This window comes from Oncorhynchus kisutch, linkage group LG6 (genome assembly GCF_002021735.2).
Source record: "Oncorhynchus kisutch isolate 150728-3 linkage group LG6, Okis_V2, whole genome shotgun sequence".
Classification (NCBI taxonomy): Eukaryota; Metazoa; Chordata; class Actinopteri; order Salmoniformes; family Salmonidae; genus Oncorhynchus; species Oncorhynchus kisutch.
The window spans coordinates 10,252,408-10,277,979 of record NC_034179.2 but is presented as its reverse complement, the minus strand read 5'-3'; the positions used below and the strand labels follow the sequence as shown (position 1 = coordinate 10,277,979).

General features: G+C 40.8%; 2 protein-coding genes across 3 annotated transcripts in view; one reads left to right on the top strand and one right to left on the bottom strand.

Moving 5' to 3' along the window:
* The window catches only part of znf532 (zinc finger protein 532), a 39,774-nt gene extending 32,533 nt beyond the window's left edge, over positions 1-7,241 (bottom strand). The window contains exons 1-2 of one of the 2 annotated variants that reach the window (XM_031826130.1): positions 6,948-7,241; positions 6,159-6,479 (exon numbers count right to left, since the gene is read on the bottom strand). The gene's annotated coding sequence lies outside the window, so the exon portion shown is untranslated. Of the gene's footprint in view, positions 1-4,574; positions 5,328-6,158; positions 6,480-6,947 lie in introns of those variants that run through there. The other variant, XM_031826131.1, reaches the window with a different exon arrangement.
* Positions 7,242-16,618: 9,377 nt separating this feature from the next.
* Positions 16,619-18,552, top strand: grp (gastrin-releasing peptide). The gene is made up of 3 exons (XM_020484454.2): positions 16,619-17,046; positions 17,604-17,878; positions 18,195-18,552. Exons 1-3 carry the CDS (start codon positions 16,902-16,904, stop codon positions 18,249-18,251), a joined length of 477 nt encoding a protein of 158 aa, XP_020340043.1. The 5' UTR covers positions 16,619-16,901; the 3' UTR covers positions 18,252-18,552.
* Positions 18,553-25,572: the final 7,020 nt, after the last annotated feature.

The following is a 25,572-nucleotide window of genomic DNA, read 5'->3' as shown; positions in this document are numbered from 1 at the left end:
AGGAAGGCCGCCTGAACCTTTGTAGTGACTGGGTGCTGATACACCATTCAAAGTGTAATTAATAACTTCACCATGCTAAAAGGGAAATTCAATGTCTGTTTTTTTTTTTTACTCATCTACCAATAAGTGCCCTTCTTTGCGAGGAATTGGAAAACCTCCCTGGTCTTTGTGGTTGAATCTGCTCGACTGAGGGACCTTACAGATAATTGTAAGTATGGGGTACAAATAGGGTTGAAAAAAGGCAGAAACAGTCTGGTAAATTTCCATGGAAACTTAAGCCCTGGAATTTGGGGAATTTAGCTTAAATTCATCAAAAGAAGTTAGCTTATAACAGTGAACCTTTTTTGTGGGATACACATAAGGCAATTCTAGGTCTTGTGGCATATTTTGGTTAAACTATCCTCAATTGTAACCCTCTGCATGCACAGTGCATTCTTCGATCACATGTGCAGTGCACACTTCCATCACATGTATCACATGTACAGCTGATTCTTAAGCTGATTCATGTACAGCTGATTCTTAAGATCTTGCACACTAATGAGATGCTATTGAGCCCACACTACTACACTGTCTGAGCCAAGGACTACATGCTTTCTGGTAAGTTTTGATTACAATACTGGGTGGGGTGAATATATTTTATACGACATACATGATTTTTTGTTAACTAGTAAACAGTAGCCTACAGCAAAGTGTGTTTAAATAATTTATAACTAGTTAGTTTTTGCTGCCATGTGGGTTTTAGCTTGCTTGAGCCTGCTAACTGAGTGTTATTTCACCTGTTTCCATACATGTTTAATTTTAAAACATTTATCTTACAAAGGAGTTGTTTCATTTAACTGCTTAACTATTAATCTGTACATGGAATTGTATTTGGGTTTTTTACTTATTTTTTTCTAATCTTTACAGGAAAATGCCACAGGCACTATCTGATGTGTGGAGACATTTCACTGTAGCTAATGTAGAAGGAAAAGTTGTGTACATTTGCAAATACTGTGCCAAATCATGTGCATAAAGTTCCCTCAGCGCTCACAACAAGCCACCTCTGACAAAAGTCCCTCTACTTCTTTTCGAGGTGAAAAGGATGAATCAGACAACTTATCGATAGCAAGTTTTTTTTTCCTCAATGGAGGAACATAGTCAGAGAAATGCTGATGAATGTCTTGCTTCGAGCTGTGTATGCAACTGGTTCACCTCTAATGCTCACAGGCAATGTGTATTGGAAGAGATTTCTGAATGTTCTGAAATACATCAAAAAGCGTGAAGACTTCTGCCTGAAGCCCATACACGCCACAGCGTACATGTTGGACCCCAAATATGCTGGCAAGAGCATCGTGTATGGTGCAAAAATCAACAAGGCCTATGGTGTCATCACTACCGTGTCTCGCCACCTAGGCCTGGATGAGGGCAAGGTTCTTGGCCGTCTGGCGTAGTACACTTCCAAGCAAGGGCTTTGGGATGCAGATCCAATATGGCAGTCGTGCCAACATATCTCATCAGCCACCTGGTGGAAGGAACTTTGTGGATCTGAGGCTCTTTCCCCTGTTGCCTCCATCATCCTCCAAATCCCACCAACATCCCTTGTTTGGGAACACACATACTAAAGCAGGCAACAGGCTGACCAATACAAAGGCCGAAAAATTGGTGGCCATCCAGGGAAATTTTTGGCTTTTTGAGCCTGACAACAAGCCATCCTCAACAAGGTTGGAAAGTGACAGTGAAGATGAGGCCTCAGAGTCTGATGTTCAAGAGGTGGACATAGAGGAGGTCCAGGGAGAAGACATGGAAGCCTGAGAGGAGGACAACCAAAGCTTTCGTTTCTAGACTATCATTTTACAGATGTATGTTGAAAAAGTTTTTGGGAGATGCGATAGGTCATTGGGGATCATTCAATATTCCCTTCCTTTTGTTGTTCAGTGAAATCATCCCATGTGAAGAGTCAACTCACTTAATTAAAGTTACATTTGTAACTAAATTGTTTTTAAAAATTTCTATTGGAAGGATTTAATCATTTGTAATTATGTCTACTTATGATAAGGTAAAAGGTTTATGTTTCTGTCTCCATATGATATGGTAAATATATCCAATGCAAAAAAACATCTACATTTAAATGGTATTAATATTAATTTGCATATATTTCCGTTAATTCCCATATATTCCCGTTAATTCCCATATATTGCCGTTAATTACCACGGAAAGTTTCCACCTCTGAATATTCCCCAAAATGTGCAAGTAGTCATTCAAAATTCATGTTAAAATGCTATTATGGTCAATACAATTTATTGTGACTTTTTTACACCTGAACTAATTTAGGCTGGCCATAACATACTTATTGACTCAAGACATTTCAGATTTAAAATGTGTAACATTTTTTAAAAAACATAATTGCACTTTGACATTGAGGCCAGTGACAACAACAAAAAAATCTATATTTAATAAAATGTTCAATTCAGTCTGTCACACAGCGAAATGTGGAAAAAGTCAACAGGTGTGAATACTTTTTGAAGGTACTGTACATGAAACTCTCTGTCACCCCAGGTAACTCAAGTTAGCAATTAAAACAGATAAAAAATTTAAAAAGATAAAATAGCTCCTTCACTGTGAAGAGACTAACATTTTGATATATTTTGTATTATATTAGGTATTGCATTACGTAGTGTTATATATATACTATGTATTTTATGCATTTTGTTTTGTTTCATGTTTGGACCCCAGGAAGAGTAATTGGGGATCCTCATAAAATCAGAATTGGGCTGCCTGTCTACTAAACGCAGCCATCTTAAACTGACTTCATTTGGCTTCAATGCGCTATTGAGTCTTCACATAGGAATGCATTGTGTCATGTGATCGATGGCTTTGTCCATTCATGTATACAGTCATTGATACAAATTCACTACTTTTTTGTTGTAGAAAATCACCCACTAATGTACAAGTAGGAACTCATTCTGCTCCAATTCCCCTCCCAACTCTCAGTTGCCCAATCCAGGGTTTTTCAAAAACCTCTCCTCTGGGATCCCTAGCCGTTCCATGCCTTTGAACTATTCCACAGCTGGCACACCTTATTTAACTCGTCAACTAATTATCAAGTCCTTGAATAGGTGTACCAGGTGAGCTAGTTCAAGGCTAGATCAAAATTGTGAAATGTGTGGGTGTCCCTGAGGAGAGGTATGAAAACCACTGCCTTCAATCAAGCCCTCCTAGAGAGGAACAAAGGAAAGCAGAGGTAGGTAGTCAACCAGGCCCACTTAAGACCCAGGACATTCAAATCTGGCCACTAATTTCCTACTGCAATCACTTCATCAATGGAATTAGGCTAAATCGCAGTAGCTAATGACCATTTGAACGTAACAAAATGCAGTGGACCCTCATAAAACCAGCATCCAAATCAAACTCTGTGAATACTCATCAGTTGGAAAAACCAGACTACACTTTTGGTGATCTTCATTCAAATTGGCATTTTTCTCTTCTTTTCACGTATGTCAGATGACTTCAGACCAAGGTCACTAGGTGTTTACAGAGAATTAATGACATATCTCCAGTGAATATGCTGGTTTGTTTATGAAGGAAACATGAGAGAGGTATACAGTAACATGGCTACTCAGCGCTAGATGAGCTAGCTTATCATTCTGACCTACTTTATGAATGGGATGGAGACAGATAATGCCTGTCCTCTAAATAGCTAATAACTAGCCAAATTGCTTCATGTACATTAGCCTGTATCTGAAGTATTATAAATACGTTTATTTCAAACAACCCAATAGCCAAGGACAGTTCGGAGGTGGATGTACTGTATGTATGTACAATGCTTCTGAAACAAGTAGTGCTTTTTGTGTTGTTGTACTGAAATGAATTTTCACAAGAGGAATCCTCATAGGAAATGTGATGGATGAAGACAATGGGCTACGGATATCATATCATATGGTGCGCTGCCTCTTCAGTCTGCACGTAGCATGTAGCCAAGGAGGGCTGCCTGAATGCTTGCTGCCTCCTCATTAAAATGGATGACAGATCAGTCTGCACACTGCACTGCAGTCCCGGCCACATCCATTTCACCTATTAACATCTGCACTCCCCAGTCTCCCTCCCTGCTAAACCACCAGTGAAATGGCCTCCTCTCCTCAGCTGCAGACAATGAGATAACCAGGCAGTAGTGAACAGAACAAGAAAAGTAGAGAACGAGAGAGAGCGAGAGAGACAGAAACAGATTTGGAGATTGGAGAAAAGGAATGGCTGCTGCCGAGCTGAGGTGAGGAAAAGCTGCATCAGAAAAAAAAAGAAAGATGGCTGCTGCCGAGCAGAGGAAAAAATGCAGCAGAGGAAAGAGAATCGCAGGGCCTAAGTGCAAGAATACGGCCAATAAAAGCAAAGCTGTCTGACATAGAAAAAATGATATTTAATGCAGAGAGATGAAAAATACTGTACTGTATACATATTGACGCCCAGCTATATTAACCCCAGTTTCATGTATATGCTGTTCTCACCACTACCCCTTTCAAGTGCACATACAGTACATCTACCTACAGAGTAACTCACATTAGGAAACACAGCAGTAGAAAGAAACATGAAACAGTCCTCACCCTGTGATCTGTAGCCAGCCTGTCCCCAGCCAACCACTACTGTAGTCACAAAACCACCTTCCTTCCTTCCTGCTACCACACAGTCAGTCAGGCACAACAACCACCCCCCCTTTCCTGCAGAAAAAAAAAGCCATTTCCCAAAGCAGGCAGGGCCCAAAAAGAGGCAGTGAGATGGAGGTGGTGTGATCCCGATCAGTCATCCATTTCCTCCTGTCCTGCACCATCACCAGCTGACTGACAATGACCCTGTGCTGTGAGACAGGCCTCCAGAGTTGCAGTCTCATCCCCTCTCCCCTGCCTGAGCACTGCTCTCTCTGCCTCTGCCTTCAGCGAGGTGGCCAGCCCTGCTTGCCCCACATCCCACAGCCTACACCCTGTATCCCATAGCCTAAACCCCCACACCCAGTGTACTGTACCACCACCATACTGCTGGGGATCGATAGTGCCTTTCTGCAGCCTCCTCTGCTAGGCTACAGCCTTCTAGTTTGGCTGCCATTATTAAGCAGCCAGGGAAGCTCTCTCTCCCCCTGTAGCACAGAGCCGGCATTGTTCCTCAGCCCTCTGTCTGCTGGCTCAAACCTGTTTCAGCCGGTTCCGGTCACCACACATAAAGCCTGCTCTGCTGCAGTACAGCTACACACACACAGACAGGCAGAAAGAGACACAGCTAGCGCCCACTTCTCAGGCTGATCACAGAGCACTGATACTGCACCATTTTGACCTGAAATACAACATCTGGATGTGGTTAAAAGATAACAGATGATTAAAAAGGTAATAGTTTTCTGGGCTCAAAATACAAAAGGTTTGAAGAGATCCTTGTCCAAAACAAATCTGGAATCCAGGTCATTACCCCAGCAACAAAAAAACAGCTAGGCCTCGAGAGTACAAACCATAACATCCTCCTCTGGGTTGTGCAACGGGACAAAACACACACGCAGTTAGAAATCTAACTCTGTTACAGATACAAAACGAGATGGCAGGAAAAAAGCACACAGCTCAAAACACAGACAATAATACAGCCTGAATCCGGATGGCTTATTATGTGAGTCATGACAGTTACGATTCCTGGTCTGGGATGAGGACGTGCCACAACGCTGGGTGAAAATGGAGAGGGAGGAGGCTGAAGCAGCCATGACAGAGTAGTAGTAGTGGTAAAAACCTTGGTCTATACGTGGCCTGCTTGTCTGCATGAGCCCCAGTGTTTTAGTACAGCCCTCGGCTGAGCTGGTGAGGGTCTCTCCACCTCTATCCTCTCTATTCCATGCCCATGGTTCCCTAATCTCTGTCCTAGAGAGGCTGATCTTTGTCATGATAATCCCTGTAGCCTCAGGCAATTGAGCATCCCATCCGTCTGTCTGTGATAAATGACAAGGAAAACAAAGGGCCATCATGATGGCACACACCCTATCCCTGTCACAGGCACAATACATGCAGACACACACAATATATATATATAATATATATGTATCTGATATAGATATATATATATATAGATATATCTCTATATATCTATCTATATATAGATAGATAGATAGATAGATATACACACAAATACTAGGGGAGGAAAAGGAGATTGTGCCATACCCTTGTGATCCCCTGACTCTGATTTTCCACTAAGAGAGGAGAAATCTTCCTGTTGAGGCCTGCTTCATACACACAGAGTCAATCCAGACTAGCAGCCCCCATCCTGACAGGCAGCCCCCTATAAACAGTGCTGTGCCTCTGCTCTGTGGCTGCAGTAGGTCAGCCAGTCCAGGCTGCTCCCTCCAGATGAAGCCGAGCGCTGCATGGAAAACGGGGGCAGTGTTCGACAGGCGAATCAGGCCTTTTGTCTATGCATGTATGTGCAGGGTAAGGGGGTGAGGGGACTCTCCAGGCTCTCTCGGCTACGGCAGGGAGCAGCAGCTGGTGCAGGAAGGAGAGGAGAGGGGGAAAGGAAAATATAGAAATATGAGAAGAGGGCACAAAGAAAAGGATACCAAGAAATCTCCTAAATCTCTCTTGACCAATGACAAATATAGGCTAAATATTGACTTGAAGAAAATAGGGCCTAGTATGGTCTGTGCAGTCTGCATATTGTAGAGATATTGTCATCAATTGATACTGATAGGCTACTTACTCAAATAATTTAACAAAGGCTCACTTTGTACATGGTACTGCATAATGCAATTATTTAAAACCATGTTCTTTCTGAGTAATTACAAAGATAAATAGCAGACTATAGGCTAACTACTTTAAAAAGACAGCACATTATTGTTTATGTTATTTAACAGATCCTCACAAGGCCCGGGCCTGTACCTATAAAGTCATCAACCCAAACCCCAGATTCAGACAATTCATCAACCAACACGTGAACAATAGATTATTACCTACCTGGGTAGTGGGTATGGTGACAGATTAGCACATAGCTGTCTCTCTGCAGAATGTTTTTTTTTATATATGACAGCAGCTCACTCTCAGACAATGAAGTCATGGGTAGCCCCTTCTGTAATAGGTTCAGCACCTTTCCATCAGCAACACATCAAAATGCAAAGGCAATCAGACTGCATTTTATCTAAGAGGGGGATATAAACTGCCCTGCTCCAGACTGTTGTTTCCAGATGTTGAACATGTATGTTCATAATAAAGAAAGGCCTATAAAATACCCCCCCTGCTCACTGCTCTCCGGTGAAGTCTATTCTTTTCTGAGCTGAGCAGAGCAGAGGTTGCTGCTCAGTGCTGCCCACCCCCAAGATTGCCATTGTCACGTGATGAGAAATATTGCCTTGACGCTTGATCATAACGATATCTCAAGTCAGCAGATCAGCCATGTAGTACCTATTATAATGTAGACAAATCAATATTGGAACGTTACGTATGTAAGGTCGTAGGTATCAGACGTTTATTTTATGGATACTTTGTTTTGACAAGATGTGATGACGTTGAAAATCAGAACACAGTTTTCTCACACCCAGAATGCATTTCGCGGTCGTTCAAACGTGTAAAAATAAATAACGCTTTCTTCGGGGAAATATTGATCGTCTTGTTGGCGGTGTCATCACCGATACATTTCAAGGAGCATTCGTTACGAGTCTCGTTTTTATTTTATTTTTTAAATCTGATATATTTGATATAAGTGAACTGCGCTAGCTAACTGGCTAGTTTCTTCTAAGAGCTGCACTTAATCATCAGCTAAATCCATGCAAAGAAATCATCTCGTCCATAGTTCAATGTCATACTATACTTACACGCATCCTCCGTGATTAAAACGGTCATTAATTATTAGGAATGCTGGCTTTGTGTAACTACATTAGAAACGTAAATACTCGAAAGTATTCTGTTGGAATCTTTTGGCAAAATGTATTTTTGGATAGAGCTGTAGACTTGAGTGTCAGTTCCTGATGTGTGTCAGTCATGTATCAACTCAGCACTCCATCACCGTTACAATTGTTCATATTTTCAGCTTGGCAATTATTTTTTAGCATTTGCTTGTTTTCAGAGTTATGCAGCAGCATAATAATGCAGAATTTAATTCAACAGTTTTTTTTTTACATCCTTTGTGCTGCACCTTTGGACTTGATAGATCAATTAATCAATCACATGTATTTATAAAGCCATTTTTATATCAGCAGAGAGCACAAAGTGGTGTACAGAAACCCAGCCTAAAACCCCAAACAGCAAGCGATGCAGATGTTGAAGCACTTCATTGTAGAAGCGCTACAAATGGAAAAACATGTGGTGTTTTTTATTACAAGAATAAGGAATCTGAAAATGGTTGTGGCAAAAGTCTTTAATGATCTCTGTTCCTATGTGACACCTTTGTTAACCGGAGGTCTTTCCTTGATGGGCTACTACACTAGATCATTTTGTCAAAACGATATATGGCTTTCCTATGACATCATGTGACCTTTTCATCATATTTTCCTTCAGGTCTTTTTGGCTATTGTTGTTCATATTGGTCTTCATTTTTGAGGAAATGCAGTTTATTTAAATTCACGTAACAAAATGTATCCCCCCCATTTTGTTTGACTACTTGTACATAGGCTACATGGGAAGTAACCATTTAAAAAAGTTACTTTGTAAAGTTATTCAAACAATATCTGTGTTTGAATATAACACTTGTCTTGCTTCAATTAAGGTTTTTACACACGTATCAATATAATTATTTCATGTGCAAGGTAGCTATCATTTTGTCATTATTTCAACAAGTGTGATTTCATTTCAGGTAGTTGAATGGAAGGACACCTCATATTTCATATTTGACTCATCCTACCAGTCAGCGATGTGACAGTCAACAGAGGTTTTAATTAACACTTGCTGCCCCTTAAATTACCCGTATTACCCATTAAAACGCCACCGTGGACATGTATCAAAAAGAGGACGAATGAAATGTGGGGCTTTTTTAGTCATGTTTGCAAATGTCAAGTAATTGTAGTTCTTCTCAACAATGTACATGGGATCCTGTAATATGACTCCCATCTAGCCTGCTCCAAGCGATTAGAGGGCGCCGCTATGTAATATGAATATACAGTATATTTGACTCTTGCAAAAACACAATTGCTACATTCAAACCTCTAAAGTGTGTTGAAATGAATATCCGCTAAATTCACTCAACACTGCCATCTAGTGTCCATGCTAGACAGATACAAAGTGTCCGTACAGCCTTCTACAACGTCACTTATCTCATATGTTGGTCAGCTAGTGGGAAATCAATCAACTCGTCGTGACATGTGTCGTGATCGATGGTTGTCATTGATGCCGCATTCACAACAACTGGGACTCGGAAAAATACGAGGTCAAATCATGACGTAAGTGATCTTCAGGTCGGGAAGTTGGAGCTCTAGGAAGAGGCCCGAGTTGGATGACCGTCAAATCTATTTTTTTTCAGTCGGAGCTCGTTTTTTTCCGAGTTACCAGTTGCTTTGAACGCCTTGATGTCGGAAGTCGGAGTTATCCGAGTTCCCAGTTGTTTTGGACGCGGCATAAAATACCGATGACGTAACAAGTGATCGTTCAAATGACAGCTAATAATTACGTGTGACCTGAGTTGACTGTGATGCCTATGGCATGAGTAGATGAGCCGGTCTCTGTCTGTCTTACTTTCTACGTGATCATTATCTTATCATTATTCAGGCTATTGAATGGCTGACAGCTGCAGAAGTGTTCATGCCAATATCTGGTCACAAACATCTGACTGTATCGTGAGACATATGTTCTAATAAATATTCAATGTGACTCATATTTCTACTTTTCTATTAGTATATTCTAGGACATTGTGAAAAGAGAATGAAGACAAAACATTACATAGAACATCTCCGGAAACAAGTTGTTACATTGACTAAAAAATAACTGACAATATGTGAAACATTGCCAAAGACTCCAGCCACCCAAGTCAAACACTATTCTCTCTGCTACCGCAAGGCAAGCTGTGTTGGTCCAAAAGGCTTCTGAACAGCTTCTACCCCCAAGCCATAAAACTGCTGAACAGCTAATCAAATGGCTCCCTGGACTATTTGCATTGACCCCCCCCCCCTTTTTTTTAACACTGCTGCTACTTGCTGTTTATTATCTATGAATAGTCACTTTACCACTACCTACATGTACATATTACCTCAATTACCTCGACTAACCCCGCACATTGACTCGGTACCGGTACCCCCTGAATACACAGCCTCGTTATTGTTATTTTATTGTTGCTCTTTATGTTTTTTTTTATTTAAATAACTCTTATTTTTCTTCAAACTGCATTGTTGGTTAAGAGCTTGTAAGGGCTTGTAAGTAAGCATTTCACAGTAAGGTCAACCTACACCTGTTTGATGTGATGTGATATGCTCAGATCTGACTAACTCATGATCTATGTGCACAAAAACCTTATTTCTCTCAAATGTTGTGCATTTGTTTACATCCATGTTAGTGAGCATTTTTCCTTTGCCAAGATAATCCATCCACCTGACAGGTGTGGCATATCAAGAAGCTGATTAAACAGCATGATCATTACACAGGTGCAACTTGTGCTGGGGATAATAAAAGGCCACTCCAAAATGTGCAGTTTTGTCACACAACACATTGCCACAGATGTCTTAAATTTTGAAGGAGCGTGCAATTGGCATGCTGACTGCAGGAATGTCCACCAGAGCTGTTGCCAGACAATTTCATGTTAATTTCTCTACCAACGTCGTTTTAGAGAATTTGGCAGTATGTCTAACTGGCCTCACAACCACCGATCATGTGTAACCACGCCAGCCCAGGACCTCCACATCTGGCTTCTTCACCTGCGGGATCGTCTGAGACCAGCCAACTGGACAGCTGACAAAACTGAGGAGTATTTCTGTCAGTAATGAAGCCCTTATGTGGGGAAAAACTCATTCGGATTGCCTGGCTCCTCAGTGGGTGGGCCTATGCATTCCCAGCCCCACCCATGGATGTGCCCCTGCCCAATCATGTGAAATCCAAAGATTAGGGCCTAATTAATTTATTTCAATTGACAGATTGACAGATTTCAATATGAACTGTAACTCAGTAAAATTGTTAAAATTGCTGCATTGTTGCTTTTATATTTTTGTTCAGTATAGTTCCATCGGAGCCTGACTTTTTCCTATGGCCCAAACTGACTCATAATGTTTCCACTTATAGGTTTATTCTCTTGATGTCATCCAATGAGGAAGAGCTGAGTACCAGGCCAACTCACCAACTTCCTGCGGGGCTTTCCTGAGATGTGACAATGCCCCCGGGCACCACTCAACCTTATCAGACCAAATGTTATCTGTATGTACCTTCAAAAGACCGGCGGGTGGACAACGGATCTGTCAACACTAATCCTCTATTACTTTACCTCTGCAATGATCTGTATGTCAATACAGGATATGAATGTCATCATTCGAGTATGAATGTTTCACAAGGATGTGTACTTACAGTAATAGATTTAATTGAATGAAATAACATGGACATGTTTTTGTACACGTTGTTGATCTTTCCTATATTCACGGATGCAGATTCCATAATATCATTTCTGCATGGTAACCAACCAATGGTTGTGTGGGTCATTCATTCATCATTGTGTCTAAATTAATGAACACAAGTCAAACCACTTTTGTTTGTTAGCCTTGACCCTACAGTACCATTCCTGGCACCTGTTGTCAGCTGTGTTTCTACCAGTCTCCAATATAAAACCTCTTTCAGCTGTGTTCGTTCCGGTCTCCAATATAAAACCTCTTTCAACTGTGTTCCTACCGGTCTCCAACATAAAACCTCTTTCAGCTGTGTTCCTACCGGTCTCCAATATAAAACCTCTTTCAGCTGTGTTCCTACCGGTCTCCAATATAAAACCTCTTTCAGCTGTGTTCCTACCGGTCTCCAATATAAAACCTTCTTTCAGCTGTGTTCCTACCGGTCTCCAATATAAAACCTCTTTCAGCTGTGTTCCTACCGGTCTCCAATATAAAACCTCTTTCAGCTGTGTTCCTACCGGTCTCCAATATAAAACCTCTTTCAGCTGTGTTCCTACCGGTCTCCAATATAAAACCTCTTTCAGCTGTGTTCCTACCGGTCTCCAATATAAAACCTTCTTTCAGCAGTATATGTTTATTTATTTAACTAGGCAAGTCAGTTAAGAACAAATTCTTATTTTCAATGACGGCCTAGGAACAGTGGGTTAACTGCCTTGTTCAGGGGCAGAACGACAGATTTTTACCTTGTCAGCTCGGGGATTTGAACTTGCAACCTTTCGGTTCTTAGTCCAACGGTCTAACCACTAGGTTTCGAATTGAAACCCATTGTGAGAGTCTTAACACTTGGACAGAAGTTAGTGTGTCACCGGATAGGTGCGGCTGGTCTTATTCACATCCAGTGGAATAGAACTGCAATTACTAAATAGCTATTGGTGTAACGTTTAGTTTGTTTCTAATGTGGGTGATGAAATGAATTCTATTCTACTCTAATGTATTCCATTTAATTTGATTCTACTCTAGGCCTACTCTACTCTACTGAAAGGGGATGATACATCAGATGCACAGCTGAATGCATTCAACTGAAATGTGTTTTCCGCATTTAACCCAATCTCTCAGAGAGTTGTTGCAGGGGCTACCTTAATCGACATCATCGGCACCTGGGGAGCAGTTGTTGGGGGTTAACTGCCTTGCTCAAGGGCAGAACAGCAGATTTTTCCACCTTGCCTGGCTCAGGGATTCAAACCACTGACCCCACGCTCTTTACCGCTAGGCTACCTAATGTTTTCAATTTGATTTTATTATTCTCTACTCTCGTCTCTTATATTGTTGTCACACCCTGACCTTAGTATTCTTTGTTTTCTTTATTATTTTGGTTAGGTCAGGGTGTGACGAGGTTGATATATGTGTTTTTGTCCTGTCTAGGGTTTTTGTATGTTTATGGGGTTGTATCTAGTCTAGGTGTTTTTATGTCTATGGTTGCCTAGATTGGTTGTCAATCAGAGGCAGCTGTTTATCGTTGTCTCTGATTGGGGACCATATTTAGGTAGCCATATTCCTTGGGTATTTTGTGGGTTAGTGTCTATGTAAAGTTGCCTGTGTCAGCACCAGTGTTTATAGCGTCACGGTCGTTTTTGTTAGTTTGTTTAAGTGGTCTTCCTTTAATAAAGAGGAAAGTATTCTCATCACGTTACAATGAACGTGACAACTGTACTATACAGTCGTGGCCAAAAGTTTTGAGAATGACACAAATATTAATTTCCACAAAGTTTGCTGCCTCAGTTTGTATGATAGCAATTTGCATATACTCCAGAATGTTATGAAGAGTGATCAGATGAATTGCAATTAATTGCAAAGTCCCTCTTTGCCATGCAAATGAACTGAATCCCCAAAAAACATTTCCACTGCATTTCAGCCCTGCCACAAAAGGACCAGCTGACATCATGTGAGTGATTCTCTCGTTAGGTGTAAGTGTTGACGAGGACAAGGCTGGAGATCACTCTGTCATGCGGATTGAGTTTGAATACCAGACTGGAATCTTCAAAAGGAGGGTGGTGCTTGGAATCATTGTTCTTCTTCTGTCAACCATGGTTACCTGCAAGGAAACACGTGCTGACATCATTGCTTTGTACAAAAAGGGCTTCACAGGCAAGGATATTACTGCCAGTAAGATTGCACCTAAACCATCCATTTATCGGATCATCAAGAACTTCAAGGAGAGCGGTTCAATTGTTGTAAAGAAGGCTTCAGGGCGCCCAAGAAAGTCCAGCAAGCGCCAGGACCGTCTCTTAAAGTTGATTCAGCTGCGGGATTGGGGCACTACCAATACAGAGCTTGCTCAGGAATGGCAGCAGGCAGGTGTGACTGCATCTGCACACACAGTGAGGCAAAGACTTTTGGGGGATGGCCAGGTGTCAAGAAGGGCAGCAAAGAAGCCACTTCTCACCAGGAAAAACATCAGGGACAGACTGATATTCTGCAAAAGGTACAGGGATTGGACTGCTGAGGACTGGGGTAAATTTTCATTTTCTCTGATGAATCCCCTTTCCGATTGTTTGAGGCATCCGGAAAAAAGCTTGTCCGGAGAAGACAAGGTGAGCGTTACCATTAGTCCTGTGTCATGCCAACAGTAAAGCATCCTGAGACCATTCATGTGTGGGGTTGCTTCTCAGCCAAGGGAGTGGGCTCACTCATAATTTTGCCTAAGAACACAGCCATGAATAAAGAATGATACCAACACATCCTCCGAGAGCAACTTCTCCCAACCATCCAGGAACATTTTGGTGATGAACAATGCCTTTTCCAGCATGATGGAGCACCTTGCCATAAGGCAAAAGTGATAAATAAGTGGCTCGGGAAACCAAACATCAATATTTTGGATCCATGGCCAGGAAACTCCCATTGAGAACTTGTGGTCAATCCTCAAGAGGAGGGTGGACAAACAAAAACCCACAAATTCTGACAAACTCCAAGCATTGATTATGCAAGAATGAGCTGCCATCAGTCAGGATGTGGCCCAGAAGTTAATTGACAGCATGCCAGGGCGGATTGCAAAGGACTTCAAAAAGAAGGGTCAACACTGCAAATATTGACTCTTTGCATCAACTTCATGTAATTGTCAATAAAAGCCTTTGACACTTATGAAATGCTTGTAATTATACTTCAGTATTCCATAGTAACATCTGACAAAAATATATAAAGACACTGAAGCAGCAAACTTTGTGGAAATTAATATTTGTGTCATTCTCAAAACTTTTGGCCACGACTGTACTCTACTCTACTATACTATACTGGACTATACTCTACTGTACTCTACCGTACTCTACTGTACTATACTCTACTGCACTCTACTGGACTCTGCTATACTCTACTGTACTCTACTGTACTATACTGTACTCTACTATACTCTAATATACTCTACTGTACTCTACTCTACTGTACTACAGGCCTAGTGGTTACTCTACTGTACTACAAGCCTAGTGGTTAGAGCCTTGGGCCAGTAACCAAAAGGTTTCTGGATTGAATCCCCGAGCTGACAAGGTACAAATTTGTCGTTCTGCCCCTGAACAAGGCAGTTAACCCACTGTTCCCCGGTAGACCGTCATTGTAAATAAGAATTTGTTCTTAACTGACTTGCCTAGTTAAATATAAAAAAATACTATACTGTATTACATTTTGTTTTATTTGTTCTACTCTGGGCCTACTCCCCTCCATTCCACTCTACTCCACTCTACCCCACTCTACTCTAGGCCTACTCCACTCCACTCTACTCCACCACTCTAGGCCTACTCCACTCCTCTCTACTCTACTCTACTCTACTCTACTCTACTCTACTCTACTCTACTCTACTCTACTCTACTCTACTCTACTCTACTCTAGGCCTACTCCACTCCAATCTATACCACTCTACTCCACTCTCCCCCACTCCACTCTACTCCACTCCACTCTACTCTACTCTACTCCACTCTACTCTAGGCCTACTCCACTCCAATCTACACCACTCCTCTCCACTCCACTCTACTCTACTCTACTCCACTCTACACCACTCTACTCTAGGCCTACTCCACTCCACTCTACTCCACTACTCTAGGCCTACTCCACTCCTCTCTACTCCACTCTACTCTACTCCACTCTACTCTAGATCTACTCCACTCTACTCCACGCCACTATACTCCACTCTACTCCACTCCACTCTAGGCCTACTCCACTCTACTCCACTCCACTCTACTCTACACTTCTCTACTCTACTCTACTCTACTCTACTCTACTCTACTCTACTCTACTCCACTCCTCTCCTCTCCTCTCCTCTCCTCTCCTCTCCTCTCCTCTCCCCTCTACTCCACTCTACTCTACTCTACTCCACTCCTCTCTACTCCACTCTACTCTACTCTACTCCACTCTTCTCTAGGCCTACTCCCCTCTACACCACTCTACTCCGCTCCACTCCACTCTACTCTACTCTACTCTACTCCACTCCACTCTACTTTAGGCCTACTCTACTCTACTCTACTCTACCCTACTCTACTCTACTCTACTCTACTCTACTCTACTCTACTCTACTCTACTCTACTCTACTCTAGGCCTACTCCACTCCACTCTACTCTCCTCTACTCTACTCCAGTCTAGGCCTACACTACTCTATCTAATCCACTCCATTTAGTTGTATTATATTCTAATCTAGCATAGGCATACTGTAACTGGTCACCAGAACACAGGGCATGACACTGGCCATCACACAGCCTAGTGGAGAACTGGCATAATGTAACTGGTCACCAGAACACAGGGCATGACACTGGCCATCACACAGCCTAGTGAAGAACTGTAATAAGTAATATGAATGAATAACCTGCTGTAAGGGGAAGCAATTAACTGCCTGTTATTAATAACAGACTGTCGCAAATGGCACCCTATTTGCTACATAGTGCACTACCCCTTATAGGGAATATATAGGAAATAGGTTGCCACTTGGAATGTCCCAGGCTATACAGGCTCTGCAAAGAGGAAAAAACAACCCGTCAATGTTAATGAAATGACGCTGACGTGCAAATGCAATCTCTACACACACATTATCCAGGCGTGTTTCCTAATGGCAGGTTATCACAATTTGTCACATTTTCAGTTAACATCATGGGTGTATATTTTTTTTTTTAAGGATCTCTGACGTATAACACTCAGGAAAGGCATTTAACTTTCAACGTCGCCTACTTCAGAGCTATCGCCCTTATGGAGTCACTCCCGTATAACTTCGCAAAGACAACAAACTTGAAGGTCGGTCGCGGTATTATATAAATGAACTGATTATGGAAGACCACCATTAGTTTAGGAATTTTTCGACTGGACGGATATACAGCCAATAAGGATTATAATACCTTATTATAACGCTTGCTCCTCTCTCTGCGATATAATGGGCGACCTGTGCCATGCATGGACCTACAAACCTTCCTTATCGATTGCTATTATATTGGTATCAATTTTATGTATGGTGCATTGTTCAGAGAATACTGGAGCCATTGGAAAAGTGTTCCCACGAGGGAATCACTGGGCAGTAGGTAAGATACCTATTATTGTTGCTATTTATATTACAGAATAATATATTATTATTTATAATACAATTACAAAGTGTTATTATTGTTATGATCTACTTCGGTTTTTGAGATTCTGCTGGATAGATGAAAATTTTGTTTCGAGATAAATAAATAAAAATAACGATGGGAAACCACTGCACAAACCATGTTTAATGATGTAACAATTTTCTGATTGAATTGTTGAGCTGATGTATATATATAAAAAAATAGGACTTAATGTGGACAGCCGAATGTTGCCTTTGTTTCGATTAATCACCTTGGTTACCCAGAAAAATGAGTATTCTATTTGGTGGGCAAGTTACATTTCCTGTGAAAAGTTTAGTTGAAATGTTCCTGGGCGAGAAAGCTCAGAGCAAACGAAGACATTGTGACGCAGGACATCGGTTGTTCAAATAACAACCCAGCGTTGGATTGTCTTACTCTCCAAACCAGAATTGGACTCAAAAGAACACTTAACTTCAATATTCAATCTTCCTCAATGTCCATCCGTACATTATTTATGTATAAACCTTTTTTATTAGGTCACTTGATGGGGAAGAAAAGCCTTGACAGTCTCTCTGGATCAGAAGATAGCAGCAACAGGGACAATATACCGTCTTCAGAGGAAGACACGCTGTTGGATAGATATGTGCAGCCGTCCAAGCTGGTGCAAGGCTTCATCAGGACTCTCTGGGGACTGGAGAACAAGAGGCAGAACCAGACCCAGAGACAGGGACAGGAACATGTTCTCTCTCGAATGGGGGTACTCAAGACCACAAAGTGGGAAGAGACAGATAGACACCGATACCTCAAACAGGTTAGTAATGGTGAGAGGTTAGTGTCAATTAGGTGAATGTTGTTCCTCCGGTCTTTCCCTTTATAGTATGTAGCCTATGTATTCATCACATCCCCTAATATCCAGTAGGCTATTTATCAGAATATAAATGTTTGACTTCATTCTTAACTTAACGTTTGAGTTCAGTAGAAACAAACATATTTATGAAGTATAATTATTTAAAAACGCATGTTTATGAAGACTGATTATTTAAAACCGGTAATGATATTTTATTGCAGGTTTACGTGGTTCAGGTATGAGTGCTAAATTGTTGTATTTCTGCGTTTCCTCTCCGTAGCTGACAGACCTCATTCGATTGGCTTTCAACATGAAGGAGAACACTATCTTCAACTGAAGACGGGCAGTCAGCTCTAGTCTGCAGCTGTCCTATGATGAACGGCACTACACGCCTCAGAGACTCAGTTCGAGTCGTTGCATCCAGCGCACCTGTTCACAATATTTTGAAAACAATATAGCCTATATTAGAGTTGACTTTATATGATATATAATAACATAATTATCATAATAATTACATGACGTCATCTACTATTTATTGTATCCTACTCAAAACACTACTCCCCCCCCCCCCCCCCCCCCCCAACAACAACAATGTGTAAAGAACATTGAATAAATCTGAAATTGTTGTGATAACTGCATTGTGGATATCTGAGTGTTCCTTTACATAACCATACAGAGGTATCCAAAACAAACATTAAAAAAATACTTGATAAAATATTGAATTTGGCCTTTATTACCATAACCCATAGAAACACATTGAATGACACATTCATAAATGGCAAATAAGACAGTCCAAAAGTAAATAATGAGGAATAAAGGTTTTGAAGTGTCTATACCTCCTACTTCCATAAAACTGTTTTAATGTACTGGTTACCTTCAGATGAGTCCCATAGGTTCAGTCAAACCGTTCGGATGCTACAGACGTTTTCATGAGAAGACTGATTTTCGGGATGTCTCGTGCTCTGAACAACACCGCTCTATCTCTGTCACCTTTCACCGCAGATGTGAACGTGTTACAAACAACAGATATCGCTAGCTTAAACTGGCAGTATTTTGATGGGGATTTTTATTATGTTACTTAGATAATCGACTCTAGGAGGTATATAATACTATAGTACTGTATGTACTTCATTTTCAACTGACAACGGGTGAAGAAGTGCAGAGGCAACATATTCACCACAAGATGGCAGACAAGCGTCTCATCAGAGCCTGTTCATAGTTACGACTGCGTTCCCCATTCCACTTTCTAATAAAGACATTTTTAATTATATCATCTTTTTTGATTTTTACAAAATGTTTATCCATCTATCCCATATTTAAATCTGACAACTGATATGCATCCTTACATTTCTCTAAACTACCTAAGATACTCAAAGTTTAAAATATAAGCTTCCGTATCAATGAAGTTAGTTCTTAAAGCTATTCAATTTCTGTTAGAAGTTTTCGGGCAACAATTTGGCAATCACTACGATTAGGCTATATTTTGACAAAGGACAAAATACTGGCTTGTATCTTCAGTGAGCCAGCAATACATAAATCTAATGACAAGCTGATCTTCGTGAGGCATAATGTGCAGACAGACAGTTATTACGTTCCAAATGGCACCCTACTCCCTATACAGTGCACTACTTTAGACCAGAGCCCTATCGGAAAGTAGTGCACCATATAGAAAATAGGATGCTATTTGGGACGTAAAACAGTGTGTAAGGAAGGACTCATGCCTCTCTACTCAGCTGTCCCCTGACAACAATGGCCTCAATTATCTGCTCCAGACTTTCTCACAATGAGAAATCGTAATTGGAACAATTTAATTTGGTTAAGGCGCATCCTGTTGGCATAAACCAGGCTTGTTCTCCATTCTGTTTTCTCCCCTCATTTGTCATAGATAATAGTAGATGATATTAGTAGATAATAGTAGATAGTAGATAATAGTAGATAGTAGATAATAGTAGATACAGGGCCTTGTAAAAGTATTCATCCCTTTGGCGTTTTTCCTAATTTGGTTGCATTACAACCTGTAATTTAAATTGATTTTTATTTGGATTTCATGTAATGGACATACACAAAGTAGTCCAAATTGGTGAAGTTAAATGGAAAAAAATGACTTGTTTCAAAATATTTAAAAAATATTTAAAAAAGGAAAAGTGGTGCGTGCTTATGTATTCACCCCCTTTGTATATGTATTCACCCCCTTTGTATATGTATTCACCCCCTTTGTATATGTATTCACCCCCTTTGTATATGTATTCACCCCCTTTGTATATGTATTCACCCCCTTTGTATATGTATTCACCCCCTTTGTTATGAAGCCCCTAAATAAGATCTGGTGCGACCAATTACCTTCAGAAGTCACATAAATAGATAAATAAAGTCCACCTGTGTGCGATCTTAGTGTCACATGATCTGTCACTTGATCTGAGTATATATATATATATATATATATATATATACACTGCTCAAAAATATAAAGGGAACACTAAAATAACACATCCTAGATCTGAATGAATGAAATATTCCTATTAAATACTTTTTTCTTTACATAGTTGAATGTGCTGACAACAAAATCACACAAAAATTATCAATGGAAATCAAATTTATCAACCCATGGAGGTCTGGATTTGGAGTCACACTCTAAATTAAAGTGGAAAACCATACTACAGGTTGATCCAACATTAATGTAATGTCCTTAAAACAAGTCAAAATGAGGCTCAGTAGTGTGTGTGGCCTCCACATGCCTGTATGACCTCCATACAACGCCTGGGCATGCTCCTGATGAGGTGGCGGATGGTCTCCTGAGGGATCTCTTCCCAGACCTGGACTAAATCAGCCGCCAACTCCTGGACAGTCTGTGGTGCAACGTGGCATTGGTGGATGGAGCGAGACATGATGTCCCAGATGTGCTTAATTGGATTCAGGTCTGGGGAACGGGCGGGCCAGTCCATAGCATCAATGCCTTCCTCTTGCAGGAACTGCTGACACACTCCAGCCACATGAGGTCTAGCATTGTCTTGCATTAGGAGGAACCCAGGGCCAACCACACCAGCATATGGTCTCACAAGGGGTCTGAGGATCTCATCTCGGTACCTAATGGCAGTCAGGCTACCTCTGGCGAGCACATGGAGGGCTGTGCGGCCCCCCAAAGAAATGCCACCCCACACCATGACTGACCCACCGCCAAACCGGTCATGCTGGAGGATGTTGCAGGCAGCAGAATGTTCTCCACGGCGTCTCCAGACTGTCACGTCTGTCACATGTGCTCAGTGTGAACCTGCTTTCATCTGTGAAGAGCACAGGGTGCCAGTGGCGAATTTGCCAATCTTGGTGTTCTCTGGGAAATGCCAAACGTCCTGCACGGTGTTGGGCTGTAAGCACAACCCCCACCTGTGGACGTCGGGCCCTCATACCACCCTCATGGAGTCTGTTTCTGACCATTTGAGCAGACACATGCACATTTGTGGCCTGCTGGAGGTCATTTTGCCGGGCTCTGGCAGTGCTCCTCCTGCTACTCCTTGCACAAAGGCGGAGGTAGCGGTCCTGCTGCTGGGTTGTTGCCTTCCTACGGTCTCCTCAACGTCTCCTGATGTACTGGCCTGTCTCCTGGTAGCGCCTCCATGCTCTGGACACTACGCTGACAGACACAGCAAACCTTCTTGCCACAGCTCGCATTGATGTGCCATCCTGGATGAGCTGCACTACCTGAGCCACTTGTGTGGGTTGTAGACTCCGTCTCATGCTACCACTAGAGTGAAAGCACCGCCAGCATTCAAAAGTGACCAAAACATCAGCCAGGAAGCATAGGAACTGAGAAGTGGTCTGTGGTTATCACCTGCAGAACCACTCCTTTATTGGGGGTGTCTTGCTAATTGCCTATAATTTCCACCTGTTGTCTATTCCATTTGCACAACAGCATGTGAAACCATGAAGACAAAGGAGCTCTCCTAACTCACGGACCAGGCAAGGAAGGCCATCCCAGTGAACCCCAGTGAACCATGGTGGTGGCAGCATCATGCTGTGGGGATATTTTTCAAAGGCAGGGACTGGGAAACTGGTCAGAATTGAAGGTATGATGGATGATGCTAAATACAGGGACATTCTTGAAGGAAACCTGTTTCAGTCTTCCAGAGATTTGAAACTGGGACGGAGGTTCACCTTCCAGCAGAACAATGACCCTAAGCATACTGCTAAAGCAACACTTGAGTGGTTTAAAGGGAGACATTTAAATGTCTTGGAATGGCCTAGTCAAAGCCCAGACCTCAATCCAATTGAGAATCTGTGGTATGATTTAAAGATTGCTGTACACCAGAGGAACCCATCCAACTTGAAGGAGCTGGAGCAGTTTTGCCTTGAAGAATGGGCAAAAATCCCAGTGGCTAGATGTGCCAAGCTTATAGAGACATACCCCAAATATTTTGCATCTTCAAAGTGGTAGGCATGTTGTGTAAATAAAATGATACAAACCCCCCCCAAAATCTATTTTAATTCCAGGTTGTAAGGCAACAAAATACGAAAAATGCCAAGGGGGTGAATACTTTTGCGAGCTAGTAGATCGTAGATATCATAGTAGATAGTAGATCATAGTAGATCACAGTAGATAATAGAAGACAGTAGATCATAGTAGATAATAGTAGATAGTATATAATTATCACGCCCTGACCTTAGAGAGCTTCTTATGTCTCTATTTTGGTTTGGTCATGGTGTGATTTGGGTGGGCATTCTATGTTCCTTTTTCTATGTTTTGTATTTCTTTGTTTTGGCCGGGTATGGTTCTCAATCAGGGACAGCTGACTATCGTTGTCTCTGGTTGGGAACCATACTTAGGTAGCTTTTTCCCCACCTATGTTTTGTGGGTAGTTATTGTTTAGTGTTTAGTGTTTTCTGCACCTGACAGAACTGTTTCGGTTTCGTTATTCACTGTGTTCTTTTTGTTTCAGTGTTCATTTAAATAAAAGTCATGAACACTTACCACGCTGCGCTTTGGTCCGATTCCTCCTCATCAGACGATTACACCCGTTACAATAATAGGAGATAATAGTAGATAGTAGATAATAGCAGATATCACTGTATAGTAGTTGTTTTATTTCTTTACTTACCTACACACACACACACCTGCCTTTTTTTCCCGCACCATTGGTTAGAGCCTGTAAGTAAGCATTTCACTGTAAGGTTGTATTCGGTGCACATGACAAATAAACTTGGATTTGATTTGATTTGATAATAGTAGATACTAGTAAATCTTAGATTATAGTAGATAATAGTAGATAGTATTAGATAGTAGATAAAAGTAGATAATAGATAGTAGTAGATAATAATAGATAGTAGATAGTAGTAGATAATAGTAGATAGTAGATAGTAGTAGATAATAGTAGATAACAGTAGATAGTAGATAGTAGTAGATAATCATAGATAGTAGATAATAGTAGATAGTAGTAGATAATAGTAGATAGTAGATAGTAGTAGATAATAGTAGATAGTAGTAGATAGTAGATAATAGTAGATAGTAGATAGTAGATAGTAGTAAATAATAGTAGATAGTAGATAGTAGTAGATAATAGTAGATAGTAGTATATAATAATAAATAGTAGATAGTAGATAGTAGTAGATAATAGTAAATAGTATTAGATAATAATAGATAGTAGATAGTAGTAGATAATAGTAGATAGTAGTATATAATAATAATAGTAGATAGTAGTAGATAATAGTAGATAGTAGATAATAGTAGATAGTATATAGTCGATAATAATAGATAGTAGTAGATAATAATAGATAGTAGATAGTAGTAGATAATAGTAGATAGTAGATAGTAGTAGATAATAGTAGATAGTAGATAGTAGTAGATAATAGATAGTAGTAGATAGTAGTAGATAATAGATAGTAGTAGATAATAGTAGATAGTAGTAGATAATAGTAGATAGTAGATAATGTTTACTGTCCTAAATGTGGAGGAAATGACTAATTAAAGGACTGCTGCATTCTTTTAGTAGTGAAATCTAATTTCTAGTTACACTTTGTAACTCAATAAAACATTTTATTGCATTACAAAGTTGAATTAAAATTGATGTAATTGTCATTCAAAAAACAAATATAAACACAAAATACTCTGTTATGCGAAAGTGGAAGAAAAATTCTAACAAAAAGTTAATGAAAAAGACAAATATTCAACCCCCTGAGTCAATACATGCTAGAATCACCTTTGGCAGCGAATCCAGCAATGAGTCTTTTGGGGTAAGTCGCTAAGAGCTTTGTACACCTGGATTGTACAATATTTGCTGATCATTCTTTTTTCAATTCTTCAAGCTCTGTCCAGTTTGTTGTTGATCATTGCCAGACAGACATTTTCAAGTCTTGCCATAGATTTTCAAGCCAATTTAAGTCAAAACTGTAACTAGGCCACACGGGAACATTCACTGTTGTCTTGCTGAGCAACTCCAGTGTAGATTTGTCCTTGTGTTTTAGGTTATTGTCCTGCTGAAAGGTGACTTAGTCTTCCAGTGTCTGTTGGAAAGCAGACTGAACCAGGTTTCCCTCCAGGATTTTGCCTATGCTTAGCTCTATTCCGTTTGTTTTCATTTTAAAAAAACTCCCTGGTCCTCATCGATGACAAGCATACCAATAACATGATGCAGCCACCACCATGCTTGAAAATATGGAGAGTGGTACTCAGTAATGTGTTGTATTTATCACAGGTCAGGTTTTCTCCCGTGAGTGTACTACCTGAGGTTGCCACTGGAGAGCACCCTTGGGTTACATCTGGTATCCAGGTGACCCTCATTGGTCTATTGGGATCACCTGATGGATGACTATTTAGGTTCCTCTGTGGACTGGGTCAGTTGCTCAGGTCTTCTTGCTATGAAGATCTTCCGTAAATATTCTGGATTTACCCGTACCTCTGCCTGCTGTGTTTCTCTGCTCATGGGTCCCAGTTCGTACTAACACTAATATCACAGTATTGGATTTGCCCCAAACATAACATTTTGTATTCAAGACAAAAAGTTTATTTCTTTGCCACATTTTTTGCAGTATTACTTTAGTGCCTTGTTGCAAACAGGAAGCATGTTTTGGAATGTTTTTTTATTCTGTACAGGCTTCCTTCTTTTCACTCTGTCATTTAGGTTAGTATTGTGGAGTAACTACAACGTTGTTTATCCATCCTCAGTTATCTCCTATCACAGCCATTAAACTCTGGAACTGCTTTAAAATTGCAATTGGCATCATGGTGAAAAGCCTGAGTGTTTCCTTCCTCTCCGGAAACTGAGTTAGGAAGGACTCCTGTATCTTTGTCGTGACAGGGTGCATTGATCCATAGCCTAATTAATAACTTCACCATGCTCAAAAGGATATTCAGTGTTTTTGTCTCTCTTTTTTTTTTACCCATCTACCAATCAGTGTCCTTCTTTACCAGGCATTGGAAAACCTCCCTGGTCTTTGTGGTCGAATATGTGCTTGAAATTCAGTGCTCGACTAAGGGGCTTTACAGATAATTGTATGTGTGGTGTGCAGAGATGGGGTAGTCATAAAAAAATAATGTTAACCACTATTATTGCATAGAAAGTGAGTCCATGCAACTTATTTTGTGATTTGTTAAGCACATTTTTACTCCTGAACGTATTTAGGCTTGCCATAACAGTGGTTGAATACTTATTGACTCAAGACATTTCAGG

Coding starts and splice junctions, on each gene's coding strand:
- grp (XM_020484454.2), top strand. CDS start 16,902: ATGGGCGACCTGTGCCATGCATGGACCTACAAACCTTCCTTATCGATT. Junction 17,047..17,603: donor AGGGAATCACTGGGCAGTAG/GTAAGATACCTA, acceptor CTTTTTTATTAG/GTCACTTGATGGGGAAGAAA. Junction 17,879..18,194: donor GACACCGATACCTCAAACAG/GTTAGTAATGGT, acceptor TCCTCTCCGTAG/CTGACAGACCTCATTCGATT.